The sequence below is a fragment of the Sphaeramia orbicularis genome, chromosome 11 (assembly GCF_902148855.1).
Source record: "Sphaeramia orbicularis chromosome 11, fSphaOr1.1, whole genome shotgun sequence".
NCBI classification, from domain to species: Eukaryota; Metazoa; Chordata; class Actinopteri; order Kurtiformes; family Apogonidae; genus Sphaeramia; species Sphaeramia orbicularis.
The window spans coordinates 18,968,681-18,987,811 of record NC_043967.1 but is presented as its reverse complement, the minus strand read 5'-3'; the positions used below and the strand labels follow the sequence as shown (position 1 = coordinate 18,987,811).

The window sequence follows — 19,131 nt, the reverse complement described above, 5'->3', positions numbered from 1 at the left end:
CCTTTCATTCATTCAACATAATGACAACAAAAGGCCGTGCGGTTTTCTCAAGTAACTATTCTAAATGCAGTCATTTTCTGTGTGATTTCCTTTGTTTTTCATACATAAAGAAACATCAAAAAGAGCTTGTAGTTCCCAGTTTACTTCAGGGTTCGGTTCAATGACTGGTTTGCTGGAAAAGGGCAAGTATAGAATGAGACAAAGCTATGAAAACAGATCTTTACTGTTCAGGCTGGAGAAGATGTAGCTGAATTCAGTGGTTTATTGCATTAAATGCTAGACTAAAATGGTTTACACATCCAAATCCTCATTCATCCAGGCGTCCTGTTACCATCTAGATGGGAGCCTTGGTACTAACATACTTTTTCTTCATCAGCACTATTTTTTGTGTCTGTAATTCTGTTGTACATTTTATATTTAAGTTTTCTTCCTTCAAAAACACCTTCTCTGTTTAACAAATGGACAATCCCTGTTGGATACTACTACATATCTAAATATGAATGATTTTATTAGGCTGGGGGCCTATGCCAGTTTACACAGCAACTGTGCCTTTTTGGGAAAAGCTACTGTTTCTTGGTTAACTAATCCCCTCTGCCTCATGCCAGCACACTCGCTGTTTATTTCTGTTTACCCAAGCACTTTCAAAATCATTCCATGGCCTAAGTTGCATGCTCCAAAAATTATAAAATGAAATTTATTTCTGATAAAACACAGCCTCATCAACAATTGTGCTTACTGGAGGAAAGGACGTGGCTTCAGTGCCAGGTCAGAGGCGCCTGCCTCAGCATAGAAGTTCATAATCAAATAGTTAGATCTCAAGGTGGCAAGACTCCAGCTCAGCTTTCCTCAAAATAAATGCACAAGAGAAGGCCTGCATTCATTAATGGTAGCAACACCTTAGAGTACAGTGCAGTAGTCCAAATGCACTAGATTAAACTGCAAAATTCAGGAGAACTGGGGGGAGTATAGGTCAGCAAGAAGTAAGGGATGATGTAGAATGAGCTGGTCATTATTTCCAAATAACCCTGACTGGGTAATGCCTGTTGTGGGCATCCTGAAAGGGTTCATTTATTTCGTAGTTCTGCAACAGTGTGGTTGACTATTTAGTTTCTGGCAACAACAAACTCCAAGGGCCTGATTCACTAAAGGTTTCTGTGTAAAAATGTATGCAAACTTGACGGCGCACGCAAAAACACATTGAAGCTTACCTACTAACAGGACGCACCGAGGGTTATGTCTATACTTAGCACATCTGAAAGGCAGCGTTCCAGCGTACTGTCTCCATGACCACAACCAGTAGCGCACACAAAATCCTCATTTAAATAGAGCAGCCTCCAAGACTTTGCACCTGTTGTCATTTACGCAGGCAATCTTAGTTGATCATCTGCAACATCCAAATCAATAGCATGCGCATTTTTTAGCACGAGCAAGCCAATTCATGCCTGTTACTTGCGATCTCAGTAAGTCAGGCCCCAAATGTCACTTACATTTAAAAAAACACCTCAACTAAGCTAGACGGTCTGGCACAGGTGACACAGTTACCAACTAGATGGTGATTCATTTAGCTGCAAAAGAGATGTAGATGGGTAACTCAAAGAAGACTGAATACTGGATCTGTATTTGTTAGTTGTTGAACATGACTTCAAATAAAGCCAGGCAATAACGTCACAGGTTAAGCACTACGCTGGAACCCACTGGGAACAGGAGGCAGGGGAAGACCATCCCAAACATGGAAACGCTGTGTAGAAAACAACATACGCAGAATGAAGTTATCATGGATTGCCCAAGATAGAGAAAGATAGTGTTTGCTTGTGTGTGGCATATACCATGTTAGAAGTGAAAGGTGATGATGATGATGATGACGACTGCAAATAAATGTTAATGTTGTTCTGTGTCTACTGTATGTAAAGTAGACATATGCCAGTAAAAGGACACATACTACGATACTACAAAAACAACATGTAACTTCAATGGAAACGTAACTGAGAGTAAAAGCATGTAGCACTGCCAAGTCACTACATAAGTATAATAAAAAAACAAAGAAATACAACAAAAACAAATTAAGATTATTAAAATTTGATTTGCTTCTCATGTCCATTGAGAAGAAACTGTTAAACTAATAAAAGTAAGAATGAAATTTGGGGACGCAGGGATCACTTTTTATTATCTTAGGTGATGCTCTGCTGTTAATCTCAGGAGTGAGATAATATATCAGCAGCAAAAACACTGAAGTTTGGAATTAAACCTCTAATAGCACAATAAATCTATCCACTTGGAGCAAAGCACACAGAAACACACAACTTATTGCTCGAATTAAGCTCCATATTTTACTGCTCCAGAAAAGGAGGAAAAAACACACACACACACACCACCATTCTTGTCCTTGGAAAGGAAGATAACAACTGGCCGCAAGTGCTGCCACTGCCTGCTCCTCTCTCAAGCCTCCTTTGCAAACCACTTAGTCTCCCCTCTGTGTCTTTTCAGGGAGATTAAACATGTCTCAGAGGAAGAAAATATCAACCAACCAAACGAACAAGATAAATTTAAGACCTGCTCCTAATATCTTGTGTCTGCCTATGGAGAGTTGGCGATTAGGACCATTTCCACTCGTCACTGTTGTGTGTATATGCGTGAGTGTAGGTGCATGTCATGACAGAATGTGTGATCAGACTGTCGGAGATAATCATAGAGGTCCTGCCTGCACCTCAGAGGTGTTTTGCTGCGCCGAGGCTAAAGCCTGACACAGCGACAGGAGTGAGTCTGTAGAAAAGGCAACTGTGAATTACAGAGATATGTTAACATGGTATGTTCTTATGTAACCCCATCAACAAGGTGAGGATCTAATAGTTCTATTATATCAGGAAGAACAATAGTGGTGACAGTGACAGCCAAAAGCCTTGATGATATTCATGGCTTACTGTCTATATAGGGTCAAATACACAAATCTGGTGTTTTCTATGTACAGTAAGTCTTTCAGCCAACAGTCTGGTGATGTAAAGACAGGCCTTTGTATTAAAATATGTAACTCTGCCTTTTTCAGTTTGATCAATGTTTTTAAATAAGTAAACACCTTTCACTGGAAATTAAAGTTGTCACACAGATCCACCTGGCACGGTCAGCCTTAACTGTAGATGCCTGGGAGAGCTCCAAAAGCTCCAAAAGAGATGACTTACAAAGCCATTGATTCTGTTCCTAGCCTGACAGAGCTCAGCTGAAAAAAAGCTGAAACAGGAAGTTTAATGCCTCCGCAATGTCTGTTGTAGTGTCTGATGTAATAATACAACTGCACAGGATTCTATACAGCACTACAGAAACTCAAGGAATTTATTCAAATAAAAAGCCATTAAGTAAACAAGTAAAAAAATAAGCTACTATTATATTCTTAAATTTTATATAATTGTGTTATATTTATGGTGCTGTATTATTTTTATTTTTTCTTCTATGGAGAGCATTATTTTATCTGTTATCTTTTTTTGTGTTTATTTTACGAGGGCTGTTCAAAAAGTTCATGGCCTCACCCAGAAATACTGGTTGTTACAATACAGGATGTTACATTCTTTCGTGATGGGATAGTGATGCTTGAACATCGATGGACCAAGTGCATTGCTGTAAATGGAGATTATGTTGAAAAATAAAATATAAATTATCAGTTTGTGTTGTTCTGTTCTGGGTGAGGCCATGACCTTATTGAACGGCCCTTGTACGTACCTTTACCTGGTCATACAGCTATACAAAATAGTATGCATGAGACATCTCATCTCATCAGACAAAAGTAACAATGTTATTACGTACAAGGAAAATCTGTGGTGTTCAACAACACGGTTTAATACTGTAATGCCAATATGACCTGAAATAAACTTGCAGTGATCAGTAAATTTATACTAATTACACCCAGAGTACCTAATGGGTAGCTGATATGTTAAAGACTTAAAAATGAATACACAGCACACAGAAATAAATAAAAATATTGAAAACTACTAAAATTATCATTCTTTTGTGATGTGTTTAACACATGTCCATATCATGATGCCCTTAGAAATGCACTGATCCGTGCTACATGCAACTAAAACATGGCTGAAATGCATCCTATGCAGATCGTACAAGATGATTATGCATCTAAATTATTTTCTTGACATGGGAAAAGGCCCAAGGGCTCAGTGAGCCAAAATGAACCCTCATACCTGTTTTCTGATGACATCTAATGGCCAAAGTCTTCACACTTTAAACTAGAGCTGCACAATATATCGTTTGAGCATCATCATTGCAATGTACGTGTGCGCCATACTCATATGGCAGGTCCTGTGATATAGGAGGCAAATGAACTCATTGTATTTTCATCTAATTTCAACCTGGATACCTGACACACATTGCGCACAGTGATCCACCAATCACAATTGTTCTTAATCAGTTTGCCAAAGCAGACCACACCCCTGCACATGGAGTGAGTTGCTGGTAACAACATTGAAAAATGAGAGAGAAAATCACTGAAAACGAAGACTTGGTGCCAAAAAGAAAAGCCACGTCAGTTATGTGGAATTACTTCGGCTACAAGAAGGATGATATTGAAACACATGTTCTGTGTCGACAGTGCCTTGCAATTGTTGCCACAGAGAGAATGCAACTAATTTGTTTGACCATTTACATCGGCACCACACAGCTATTATATCCTCCTGAGTATTTTTTCACATCGCAATATATATCGCAGGGTTAAAAAAATCGCAATGTCATTTTTGTCCAATAAAATGCAGCCCTACTTTAGACCCTGACGAAGGTCTCCCTCCAAAAAGCCTTGTCCTGATGACTTGCTTATAACTCCTGTCTATACCATCAATAAAATGACATTTCAATGTGATTTATAGTGTTGCACTGGTTTGTAGGGGTGTACGAAAATATCAGTTCTGCAATATATCTCGATATTTCATAATACTGTATTAATATTAAAAAGTACTGCATTGATATTTTTAGGTATTTACTCAAATGCAGATATTGTGGAGGTTCATTTTTGTTTTTCTTTTTTGTTTAGATTTTTTAAATTATTATTTAACACTCTTATTAAATAATGTTAGTTTGTTGGGACTACACAAAAATAATGTTATGTTAGTTATGAACTAATAGAATATTAACACTGGAGCAGGATCTTAAATTGTAATATCTGTAAAATATGACTTAAGTTTTAACACAGGAACATTTTGTGATATAACATAAGATCCTGTTCTGATTAAATTAAAATGCGTTTAGTATTTGTGCATATTTCTGGTGTAATTCAATTTTTCCAGGAAATAATCTTTTAAAAACTGAAATAAAACCAATAAAAAATTGCCTTTTTAACAGGATCATGATATATCATATCGTGACCCTAGTATTGTGATTTGAATCGTATCGCCAGATTCTTGCCACACACCCCTACCAGTCTGTGTGTATATATAAAGATACACACTTGGAAAAAAATCTAGTTCAAGTGGGAGTGAATGAGGGACTACCAGCCTCAATACTATCAGCACTGTGTTAAACTCCCTTCACTGCTTACTTCTTACACACAGAGTACACGTGTTCAAGTGTTTGTTGGCCATCTTTGGAATAAAATCTGCCTTAAAAGTCAGATCCAAAGGAAAGCATTTCATCTGGCATTCATTGGTTGGCAACTGATACGAGTTGACTCCGACTTTAATTTTTGTTGTTGTTTTTGGGTATATCAATAAAGAGACACTTTAAGCATACCTTCATGCACCGTCACCCCACAGTTGTCACACTGGATGATTTCATCTGCGTCCTCACTGTTGTCTCCCAAACAAACACAACAAATGAGGATGTGCTCCATCCGCTGCGTGCTCCAGGTCTGGGACCGGTCCAGCAAGGCATCCTGGGAAATGAGGAAACAGAGCCACAGTAAAGCCACTTATCAATGCCTCCTCACTCTGTTCTGACGACAGATCCAATAACTGGCAGTTAGTAAATCCCACATACAATGCTGATGGACACTGTGCTAAGTCGATTACAACAAAGGCGGAAGCATTCTCCTGGAATCACTCCGATACCATCTAAACCTCTCAGTGGATTATATGGTGACTTTGTGACTCATATTGTTTGGTATTATAGAGCGCCATGCAAAGTAGCCAATGTGTGGTAAAATACCACATTCATCTGCACTGGTTTAAATAAACAGGACAAGTTTGGGGACTGTGTATTTACTTCAATGCTCAGCAGACCATTAGGGTTGCAGATATCTGGCCTTCAGACTAGCCCAAATAAAAAACATAATACAAGGATGAGCAATGGGATTATGATTAGTAGGGGTCAGACAATAATATTGATAAAAGAATATGCTGATTGACTTTCCCATATGAAGTGTTATCATTACTCTTGTGCTTAATCCAAACTAAGACTCAATGCATGTACTGCCAAACGGTCCGTGGGATGAAGATGTGAAATGCAAAGTATTACACTGAGATATTAACAATCATTGATCATTTTAGTTCAGGTTCCACATTTAGACCAATATGATTTAAAGTGGGTTAGATCAGTAAAATACTGTCACAGTTACTACTACAAAATTTTCTCTTTGTTTTAGTTTAAAAAAAAAAAAAAAAAAAAAAAGGAATTTACAAATTTACAAACTATCCTTTCACAATTAATGTGAATAACCTGAACAAATATGAACAACCTGAAATGTCTTTAGAGAAGTAACTGCAAGTTTAACAATATTCTGCCTGTTAGTAAATGTTTTGTGTGTTTGTAGATCCACCGTGATCTGTAAGTTGTAATGTACATGTGTAAATGATAAACAGAGACAGAATATTTTTCAATTGCTCTTATTTATCTTAAGACATTTCAGGTTGTTCATGTTATTCACATTTTAAAGGAAACTTTGGAGATGTAAACATTTTCATAATAATGAAAACAGAATTTTACTTTTTCACTGTTATTATTTTACATGTCCGGCCGGCCCAGTTGAAATCATACTGGGCTGAATGTGGCCCCTGAATGAGTTTGCATGTATTTGATGCCACACAGACAGACTGACTCAGTTATTATATTCTTAAAAGAGGACTTGTGTGTAACTTCTACAACACTACCGAACGACGGCAGAATTCCTTCACTAGGGATGGGTACCAAAATCTGGAACTAAATGGACCTAGGGCTAAATAATGAAAGACCAGGGTATCGATGAGATCCGTTGTTGAGTTCAGTCTAACTCTGATTCAGTTATTGTGGCAACTTACTCTGTGAAAAAATAAAATAAATATAAATGAAATTTGATTTGATGTTGATTTTTGATTTGATTTGAACAGTTTTTCCATTGATAATGGCTTTCGTCATTCACAAGTTAACAGAATCTGAGCTCAGTTTGTTGGACCTGCTTCCTGAAACAGAGCCCATATGTATTTATGTTTGTAAATAAAGAGGAGACATCTCAATGAAAGTTTATGTGGGCTACAGTTCATGGATTACTGTGTGCAGGGTTCCTACAGGTTTTTACAAGATAAATTTAAGAACTTTTTAAGACTAATTGGAAAAGAATTTAAGGCCCATTTCACAGCCAAAATTGACTCCTAGGATTTAGGAAAATGTATTTATTTACTCCAAAACCTTGATTCCCACCATTCCAAGTCATTTCTCACCAGGGGCTGCAACGTTAGCAATAATTTTTCCTAATTTCAATATAAATTATCGAGTGGAGCTGAGTCAACTAATGTTATTTCCTGTCTAGTTGGACATTTCCCAGAAACATTTAAACACAATCCAACAAACAAATTTATGGCAACACAAGGTAAGACCTACCATACCGAATTTAATACCTTTTAAAGACTTTTTTAAAGGAGTGATATTTTGCTTTTTTAAATGGAATTACACATTTCAAAACATTTCCCTGTGGTCTACATAAACTGTAAATGCTATGCTTGGACCTGAATTCTTCATTAATTCAACTCCACACATCCATCTTCAACCCCATTTTTGAGTAATGACACCAGAAAGGCCTTTTTGAGCGCTGGCCCTTTAAATGCACATGAGCCACTTCACGCCCCACCCCCTCCAGGCTGTTGGCTGTGCTGCTCTGTCCTGTTCAACCACTTGTGTTTATTAAAGTTTGGACATATTTTCAGTACGGATTACAACCGCTGCTGCTGACAAACAATTATGTCGTACTCAGAGAAATGTTCATTGGAAGTCTTGACCTTATATGTGCAAATGTCGTTACGTACCTAGTTATAAAAAGTAATAAATTAAGCAGGAATTAAAACAGGTTGTAGAAATCCACTCAGTTTTTGCCGGAATAAATGTAAAGATAGCTTTGCAGTGCCTGGAGGGTTCAAACTCTAACTTTATGAACTATTAGGGTCCAAATACACAAATAACTGAACCAAAGACTAATAAAGGTGGGTTTAGCAAAATATGACGCCTTTAAAGTATTAAATGCAGATTTATAAATTCAAGACTTTTAGACTTTTTAAGACCCCGCGTGAACCCTCTGTGTGGCTGTGACAGAGTGGGGTCACACTCACCTCGTTGCCTTTTCCCTGGGACATGCTGTCATTTGTCAACTCTTCATCAAAAGCACTGGAGCTCTTGGTGGGCTTCACCTTCTTCTTAGGCTTCTTCATCACCTTCTCACTGTCACTGCTGCTGTTATTGTTGTCATCACCATCTTCCTTATCGTCATCCTCATCATCATCGTCGTCGTCATCGTCGTCGTCGTCATTATCATCATCGTCGTCATCGTCGTCGTCATCATCGTCACTCGCGCTTCCGCCTTCCTCTTCCTCTGGGCCTCCTTTTTGTGTGGCTGCTTTGCCTTTCTTCTTTCCTGCAGTGGGTCTCCAGTCATTATCGTCCTCGCTGTCGTAGTCATCCATTTCATTCAACTCTTCCATGGTGGTGAAGTCCAGCAGGGGACGGTTCCTGCGGAAATTCCATTTCTTGGGCTCAGCCTGAGACTCTTCAGTGTTCACGCTGCCAGACCCTGACGCCGAGGTAGTTTCGCTGCTCGCAGGTGGCGCTGCGGGCTCAGGGTCGGGGGTCTTCTTGCTCTTGCGCCGGCCTTTGGGCAGAGTGGCAGCGGGGGTGTCTTTGGTGGAGCTGTCTGAGGAAGGCTGCTGTTTGTTCTTGTCTTCGTCCTCCGTTAAATTGTCCTCAGCAGCCAGGTCTTTGGCCTCGTCCTCATCTATACCATCGTCTGCAGATCCTGCGTTTTCCGAGTCGCTCTCTGAACCCGCGGCACTCGCTTTGGACCCTTCCTCATCACTGCCGTTGCCAGTACCATCTGATCCTATCAGGACGCAAAAGAGCAGACTAATGATTTGACTGGTTGTGGTGAGACTGGGTTATAACACTTACATTCATATTCATTTACAGCAGTGTGCCTGCATTTTAACAATGTTTTTGTCTCTTCATATAAAAAGGTGCAGGAGCCAAAATCAGACAAAATCATCTCTACTCTTAGTCCACATCAAAAGACCAAATATAAACATACACAACCTACACAGCGATATGGCTGAATCTGATCAGCAACTGGTAATTACAGCTGCCAATCTTTTTTTTCACTTCATATCTGAGTGGAAGCACTTTTGGTCAAAAGCTGTGTCACAGAAAAAACTGGGGGTATATATGACTGTTGTTTCCTCTCAGACCACCTGAATTACACAGGGTTCCTACAGGTTTCAACACAATAAATTTAAGACTTTTAAAGACCTTTTTAAGACTACCGTACTTTCCAGACTACAAGCCACACCTGAGTATAAGCCACACCCATCCTGTCTCCAACGTCTCACCATCGATTCATTGATGCCAAGCTTACAAGCAGCAGCTCTATTTACTTCTTCGTCAGCCAGATCAATCATTATCCCAGAAAACATAAATTTGCCACATCATTTTAGAGCCGCGGGTTCACAGTGAGTGGAAAAAAGTAGCAGCTTATAGACCGGAAAGTACGGTACTTAGAACAGAATTTAATACCCATTTCATGACTATACTGGTAAAAATTTGTGACTCCTAAAATTCAGGAAAATGTATTTACTCCAACACCTTGATTACCATCATTCTGAGTTGAACTGATTTCTTACACAAGGTGCAGCGAACTTCCAACATGTTCCACTCAACTCATGTCAACCAGGTCGAGAATGATCTTTTCTTCAACCAGACATTATTAAATGTACACTTCCTCATGCTTACTTTTTGTTTGTGAGCCATCCCTTAAAGTTCCCAAAGTCAGCTTTCTCAGGTGACGTGTGTGTGACTAACGGCTGCACGTGTGTTGGCTGAATGTTCTGCAAAGTTACCTATAACTGGCTCCTAATTTCAATATAAATTGTTGGGTTGGACCGAGTGAAACTGAGTCGACTAACGTTACTTTCTTTGCAGATTGGACATTTCCCAGACACATTTAAACACAACACAGCTAACAAGTTTATGGCAACATAATTTAAGACCTACCATATCAAATGTAATACCTTTTAAAAACTTTTTTATGGTATTAAATGCAGATTTATAAATTCAAGACTTTTATGACCCCACGGGAACTCTGGTTACAATATGCTAAAAGGTAATTAGTTTTGCTCAGTAATGCCAAAAACTTTCAAGTACGCCAGCTTTAAGAGTATTACTATCTTGCCGTGCATGTGAGCGTGGATATCAGCTGATATCAGCCTCAGTGTAAACCAGACTATATCAGGGACCTACTTATCCCTGATTTGTTTCACTCTGTCTTCATGAGGTATAAGGACTGGGTTCCTAAGATCACAGGGTTCCTCAAGCCAAGCCTTGGTTTTATTGCATCATTTGTTTTATTTTGACTGAGACAAAATAACTGAATATTTAAACATTTTAGAAGAACTGCATTTGTATTCTAAATATGCTTACACTAAAATGCAGAAATAATCTTTGGTGTGTTACTGATCTGTGTCAGATCTGCTGCATGAGAGAAATACATGAAGAAAAACAGGCTCTGAGCTTTACAGGTGGCATCAAAGAGCCTAAATCGGAGTATTTCTTTACAGCTACCACAGACAGTCCTGCCAACCCCAGAAAGTTCTGAGGAGAAATCCTACCTGCTCAAAAAAGGATTAATGATCTGTGGATTAAAAACTTGTTACGGTGTGTGATTGACTTTGTTTCAAAATTTGCAATGCTTTTTTTGGCCTTTTCACACTAGTATTTTCTATTAAACTAGAAATGTCTTCCACTATTTGCTTAATGTTTTCAATTGAAACCATTCTTCTTCAATTCGCTACATGAAGTATTTTAAAACAGATGTAAAGACACCTAACAATTCAGATCTTTACTTTTCAAAGGATGCTGCTTTTCCTCTCATGCACATTTGCAATATGATCACTACTACAAATGACATTCCTAAGGTGTGAAAATCAGCTTTTGCTACACCTTTGTTTAAAGCTGGTTATGCTTGTCTGAAGTTAGGAAGCAGCACAGAAGTATTAGTGCTGCAGTGGAGGTTGTTGATACTAGTGTTTTAGACAAAAAGCAGAGCCATGGTTATTATTTTGATGTAGGCTTTTGCCACCGTGGATCATACTGATTTTAGATTTGCATGTAAAGTTATAGGTACGGGATAGCAGACACTGCAGAGATAATTACCTGATGCATCTCCGACCTCAAAGTCACTGTCATCTGAGCTGTCATAATCCAAGGCATCCAAGAGAGAGGCAGCAAGTGGCTTCACCTGCCGGCGCTTCAAACTACGGTCCACTAACAAAAGAAAGCAAAAGGTTAATATACAGGCAATATAGAGGGTTTAAAAACCGAACAATGATGAGTACTACAAATGATCAAATCTATCTTGATATACAAAAGGTAAGTAGCGATAAATAATAATTGATTATCAGTATCTGGGGGTCGGAATCTTTGACATGATTTCATTTTGATTCGTGATGTTACAATAACTTAATTAAAACAAAAAAGTCCACAGAGAAGAGAAAGGTGTGATTTCACAAGCCACTTTATGGAAGTTACCCACATAAACTGAAAATAATGAAATCAAAAGTGGATTATAAAGGAGCAGATGTTGTTGTGTGTCCAGGGAAAAGCCATCTGTAGGTATAGCTCTGCTGCTGGGCTTCCACATGGCTCATGAAAAGCCCCTTAGCTAAGAGAAAGCAGAGGCAATGCATCCCTTTACAGTTTAAACAATAGGTGAATTAATATTTAAATACTGCTAATCAGCAACCATTCATACTTGAATTTAGTCATTCAGTTATATTTTTATTTGTAAAATCAGTGTATTTTACATGTTCCTTGCAGCCTTGGCAAAACCTCTATGTAATGTGCATCCCATTGTTATAGTGTTGGAGAACTATTTTGGACAGATTTTTTAAGATGAATATTCTTCAAACTAGTCACCTTTTGGTTTGATGACGGCTTTACACACTCTTGACAGTCTCTAAATCGGATTCATGAGGAATTTCTTGTCTTTGTAATATGTTTGGGAACATCAGTTATGCAGTCAACAACAGTCAAATATTCACTGTACAGAAGCAACAATACCAACCTTCTGCACAACACAAATGGTCTAAAACACATGAAGAAAAAAATGAATCCCACAAGTTAACAATCCTGTCAATCGAAAACTGTTTCAGGAGACTATATCATAAATCAATTGAGAGAATGACCAGAGCATGCAAACCTACAAAAGGTGGCTACTTTGAGGAATTGAAAATCATATTCTGGCTTCTTTTACACATTTTTAATACATAACTCCATATGTGTTCGTTCATAGTTCTTTTAATCCACAATGTAAACAATATAGAAAGTGTTAAAGCAAAAAACCATAGAAGGTCTTTATATAAAAAGCATTAAAAGTACTTGACAGAAAACCGTTATCCCACCACCATTGTCATATCCTAAAAAAAGGTTTTATTTATTTATTTTTTTTTATTTGATTTTTATTTAACCTTTATTTAACCAGGAAGTCCCTTGAGATAAAACCTCTTTTTCGAGGGAGACCTGACCAAGTTACTAAACTTCCAAAACATGATTAATCTAAAATGGACCTGTCTGATATATAAGGTACTATATTCTTTAGCTCCCCATCTGTTAGAACATTAATCCACACAGGAAAACAAGAGCCACTGGCAGAGTTGACCTGGTGATACCCTATAGGTGCACTACATCTGGTCAGACTGTTCAATCAGTTCAAGGTGGAAACTTCTGGAATAGCCTACCATCATCTCTGAGAGAATGTCCCACATACAACTCATTTAAAGCTCAAACAAAAAACTGGCTCTGGTCAAATCAGAATTGTACCCACACATACAGCCACGGAAAAAATGATCAGACCATCAGAAGTCATCAAAAACAATGGTTATGCAATCAAGTACTAACTCCTGTGTGTATCATGTGACTAAAACAGACAGAAAAGAAAACATGGAATGCCTAAAAGCACCGTTTTGTCAGTACAATGCCATAGCTATTGATGTAAGAACTGAAGTGATTTTGGTTATTATCACAAAAACATGGAAAACGGCTAGATATCAGCTCTTAAACTCTTATGAGCTGTTTTAGTTGTTATCGTTATATTTGTCAAACAAATGTATCAGGCATTAAAATGACCAAGACCTTGAAGAAAACCAGGGTGATCTAATAACTTTTTCCGCAACTGTAACACAATAACTTGGATCGAGGTTAGCTGTATGTCTGAACTTATGGTATGAATTCATTAGTGTGGTCGGTGTTGTTTGATGGTGAAGTGATATGGAAAATACTGAATACAGTGTAAACAATATGTGCATGGTTGAAATATCTGGCTACTGTACAGAATGTTATAGTTGCTGTGCTTTTGCTGTTTTTTCTGTTCTTTTTTGTTTTGTTTTTTGTTCTTTATGGAACATCTCCCGTGGGACAACGGATGGAAACTAACTTTTGACTAAAATCTCCAGTATTTACATTCATGTGAAAAATGTACATTCATTAATGCTCACTGTCCGTTCACCGTTCAATCAATCAAACAAACAAACAAACAAACAAACACTGAATGAGAAGGTGTCAAACTTTTGACTACTATCATGCAATAATTATTTTTCCCCAAAATGAAGCATACATCAGGTAACCGTTACCTGCAGACCAGAAAATTCAGGGAAAGGGAAAGTTTTTGTTAGAGTTTTGGATTTTACTCACCTTCTCTCTGACAAGTTAAGGCCTCCAACAACTTATGTTTGATACATACTTTATAACCATTAATAACCAGCTAACATTTACAAACATTCACGACTCCACAGCATCATAGTGCCTGCTGAATCGTCTTTCCATCTCTATGTTAAACCGTGACTCTGTTCCTTTCATTGTACCAAGCTGGCCTTCCTCATTCATTCTCACGTGTGCTTATTATTAGCAGCCTGTTAGCAAACAAAGAGCACCGCTGCGTTTCTGCAGCTATCAAACAGCTGTAATGGGTTACACTTACCGTGCACGGATACAATCGTACCATTTCGGCCACCAGTTAAACACGTTATCTCTCTTTAGCCTAACAAGCTGTAGTAAACACTCTCAATACGGTTGGTGACATATTTACTGCAGCTCTATCGTTCTAGTGTAACCGAAGCTAACCTATTTCTGGCTAACGTTAGCAGCAGTCGTTAGTGGTAAAACACATTTAAATTTCTTGCGTATTGAGAACACCTCACACATTCATAAGAAGGAGATTAAAGTTATAGGACATGTTTTCAATCCAAGCATAAAGCCGAAAGACCATAATAACACAAATGTATTAGCATTACTAGCATAAGCATAGCAGGGATAGCTTAGCCGGCTAACTGCTAATTAGCAGCAGCTGGAGCCTTCAAAAGATCTTACTGAGACGGTGTCCTGGAAAACGTAACCTTGCAAAAGTATGCTAAATCGTAGAATGAAATGGGAACGTTTAAAGCACTCACTTTGTAGTTCTTTTTCTACTATAAGGAACAAAGCAGCTCCTCTCCTGTTAGCAGCATGTTATGTGGACAATGGAAAACACAGCAGTGACGTGTAGACGTCTGGATGTTGTTACCATGGGGACAGTTGATGAGAACGGGGGAGAGGATGCTTATGTTAGGCATCCTTTTAGCAAACATCAGTTATCAATATATTGTTGTTGTTGTTATGTGCTGCATTTTGATGGTTTGGCAGCTGTGTTTCCTAAATATTTACTGACAGTAAAGCCAACTTTTATTTATTCAAGGAATTTAATATAATTAAAAATGTACAGAATATACAGTATATAATAATGCATTTGTGAAGGTGGGTGCAAAATGGTTAATAATTAAGTGACCACTGCATTTTTGGCACCATGAAAGCACAGTATAGTGACTTACAATCATAAGACACTGTTGCAAGAACACACATCTTCAACACATTCCATACACAGATTAAACTGCTAGGAAGCAAGATTGGTTTTATATATTTGAAACCAATCCCATGTTTTTGCACAGCTAAAGTCACTACTCTGGTATTTTAGCTTGGGAGGAAGACATCACCCTGAGCTAATATGAACGAAACAATTACTATTAATTTAACTTAATCTTTTGTGCATTGAGCTGCCAGTGGTGGAGCTAGTTTAACCTGAACTGTGTCTGCTTTTATATACACATAAATCTACAAATCTGTGATCGTTTTCTGAAAATTTCTCTCATCTTTGATTTTTGTGAGATATATAGTTACTGAAATTAAACCATGTAAGAACTAAGATACCACAGATGTCTGACATGTGAAGCTGTTTACACCTTTATTTTTGTAAAAAGTCAGTGGACAAAAAAGTTGTTGTATCACTATATAATCTGCTGTGTAAAAAAAAAACAAAAAAATAACTAAAGCTATAACGGAATCAAACGCAAAATATTTGGCCCTGAGATGTAACAGAGTAGAGGTATAAGTTAGCATTAAATGGAAGTAGCGTGTTGACCCATGGGAATCCACAGGTTCTAGATGTTGTAGTTTTTATGCTGTTGTGTATTCGTGCATGCTGTACCGCATTTGTCCAGCAGTCACCGCCAAAGCGTTCTGGCCATAGCAACATGATTGTAAGGTGACTGTATTCCAAAATTAGTAATATCTCTGAAATTTTGCACCTATTGACTTGTTGTTTTTGCTAGTCTGTTCCTTGATTAAAAAGACATAAGTATGACAAACTGCAGCAGTCAGCTCTTTCCGAATTTTGTGTGAATTCCCAGACACACGCACATGCACACTGAGGCCACTTGGCTTTTATAATTTAGATCAGGGGTGTCCAATCCTGAGGGCCAGTATCCTACATGTTTTAGATGCATCCATCTTCCAACACACCTGATTCAAATGATAAGCCTATCATCAAGCTCTGCAGACGCCTGATAATGACCTTTCAGGTGTGCTGGAAGAGGGAAACATTGAAAACATGCAGGATACCAGCCCTCGGGGACCATGATTGGACACCCCTGATAAAGATGGTGACATCCAAGTAAAGTAGTAGTGCCTCAAAAGTGCTCTAGCCCACCTCTGTCCACGGTGAAGACAGGAGACATGCATGCATGTTGGTGTGTCCATCTGTTCATGGGTTTAACTGCAGAAAAGGAAAAAAAAACTGTACACCACATGTGAGGGACTGAATTGGAGGGCACGAGGACGCAGAGGGATACCTCAGAAATAAGAATCTTTTTTATTTAACCCAAAGAAGTTAAACAGAACTGAACTCAGGCTAATACAAACTAACTTAAGAAAGAAACTGACCTAATACAAAGAGACATAACGGACCTCAACTGACTCAACTGACAAAGAAAAGAAGGGTTATAAACAGCTACATAAAGAAAAACAGCAAAAATAATATTCTAAATAATAGTAATAATAATAAACATCATCATCATCACCAATAACAGGTATCAGAATTAGACATAACATACATTAACTTAACATAATATTAAATAATGTTAGACTGACTGGACTGTAATGTTGAATAAACAAAACTTAACAAAATATGCCCACTTACAAAAAGAACTGATGTATTTTTAACAAATAAAATATATTGTATGGAATTAAGAGCTATATGTCATCATTTATTCACTCTGTGTGTGTGTAATATGAGAGTAAAATGTTAAATTATAACATAAATTAAGAAAATAAACCTGTATTAGTGTGTGAGGGTGACCACCATCTTAGACATCTCAGAAAGATAGAAATGAACAAAGCAAGATGTCAAATTTGATGAAAACGCTCCCATAGAAGAACCCAGCTTACATTAGATTGTGGGAGGAAAAGGACAAACCTACTAAAATGTTGCACATTTGTAAACGCTGTTACTAAAATTGCTTCAGACTGAATCTTTAATCATAACATCTTTAAGACATGTTGTCTTTTCCTTGTTTTCGTTTTAACAAATCATGTGATGTGATGTGTTTTGGAAGCAGCAAGAAATCAAAGTTCTTTCTCATGAATTTGTGTTTTTGGCTCATTTTCAAAGTGAGCTTTGTTTGTAATGTCCTCCTTTGACTTTGCCAGTTAAGCAAATAAGAGACGATTAAAATAAATGAGCCTAGATTGATCCTGATACATGGTAAGGGGAAGACTGATGGGAAAGGCAAGCAAAAGGGATGATTACAACTGTCCTTGCTTGATGACAAATGGGCCTGTATTGTGCTTGGAAGAGGTAGTTTTTTATCAGCTTGCATCAAAACACTTTGGGGATATCACGGCAGCCATCATTGTCATCATCACTATCAGCATTTTCATCGTTTTCTCTTCTGCCCTGCTTTGATCAACATGGACTCTGTGCTGCAGCCAGATATTGTTGGAGGAAATAGGAAAAGTAGTGGTGTTGAAATTGCCTCGGTTGTTTTGATAATAGAAGCCTAGCCAAGTATAAATTTTAAAGAATTACACTCAGAGGTAACTTTTTTATCCCACAACATCACAATTTGGACTTTTGTTCTTCACATGGTTAACAGAGTGGCTTTGTCAGTCTGTATTTTTTCCCCTTTCATTATTTGCATGTTCAAATATCTATCCTATATGAAAAACAACATGAAAATAAAAATGTTTGTGCTACAATAGGTAATACTAATGACTACGATGCGAGAGATCTGGGTTTGAATCCTGGTAGGAATGGTAACAAGGATGTCATTTAGCCCATGGGTTATCTTCTGTTTCTTTTTTTTTTTTAACACCTTGTGATCAACCTGTACTACCTTCACCCCTGGTCTAAATGCATTATCCATACTATCAATGGAAAAGACATCCATAAAGACCCAAAACTTCAACAGCGACCAAAACCATCTACTGATCTAAAATGTTTAATCCCTGTTGATCCACTAATTTTATCAATCCATGTAAATAATTGTTGTAAAATGCAGTTTGCCATCTTTTCATGGTCATCAGATATGACCCATTTGGACGTTCAGAGGCTCCGTAGTGAACATGGAAACACCATCATCTTCTACAACATCACCAGTAAAACCCATGGAGTCTGATAAATGACAGTGTTTGGAGGCACTTTCACATTTCACATTCACTTATTGACATATTTTGCTGGAAAAAAAGTCACTTTTATGTCCAGTTTTCTCTGTTTTGATATGATAACCTTTGAAATTACTTTGAGTGTTCATGAATGTCTATATGGTCTGTGAATTAAATATAGGAAAATATATTATTTACACTGAAAAATACAAAAGAAAGAGGATAATATTATAGTAAATGGTGATAAATCACTTAAGAAAGGTTAAAAGAGTGATACTTTGCTTTGTTAAAATGGAATTATGCATTTTAAATATTTCCCTGTGGTCTACATAAACTGTAAATGCTATGCTTGGGTCTGAATTTTTCATTAATTCAACTCCATAGGTCCATCTTCAACAATATTTCTGAGTAATGACACCAGAAAGGTCATTTTGAGCGCTGGCCCTTTAAATGCAAATGAGCCACTTCAGGCCCCACCCCCTCCAGGTTGTTGGCTGTGCTGCTCTGTCCCATTCAGCCACTTGTGTTCGTTAATACAACCAACAACTGAACATTTTACGTAATCGGCTCAAAGTCTGGACATATTTTCAGTATGGACTACAACCGCTGCTGCAGACAAACAATTATGTCATACTCGGAGAAATGTTCATCAAGTCTTAACCTTATATGTGCAAATATTGTGACATAACTAGTTATAAAATGTAACAAATTAAGAAGGAATTAAAACGGGTT

The 19,131-nt window shown here is 37.7% G+C and overlaps 1 protein-coding gene across 3 annotated transcripts in view; it reads right to left on the bottom strand.

Moving 5' to 3' along the window:
* Positions 1 to 14,968, bottom strand: part of phf14 (PHD finger protein 14) — a 125,955-nt gene extending 110,987 nt beyond the window's left edge. For all 3 annotated transcript variants that reach the window (XM_030147475.1, XM_030147476.1, XM_030147477.1), the window contains exons 1-4: positions 14,877 to 14,968; positions 11,587 to 11,697; positions 8,502 to 9,265; positions 5,719 to 5,860 (exon numbers count right to left, since the gene is read on the bottom strand). In XM_030147475.1, coding sequence (XP_030003335.1) covers positions 5,719 to 5,860; positions 8,502 to 9,265; positions 11,587 to 11,697; position 14,877 — 1,018 coding nt within the window. In that variant the 5' untranslated portion in view covers positions 14,878 to 14,968. The remainder of the gene's footprint in view (positions 1 to 5,718; positions 5,861 to 8,501; positions 9,266 to 11,586; positions 11,698 to 14,876) is intronic.
* Positions 14,969 to 19,131: the final 4,163 nt, after the last annotated feature.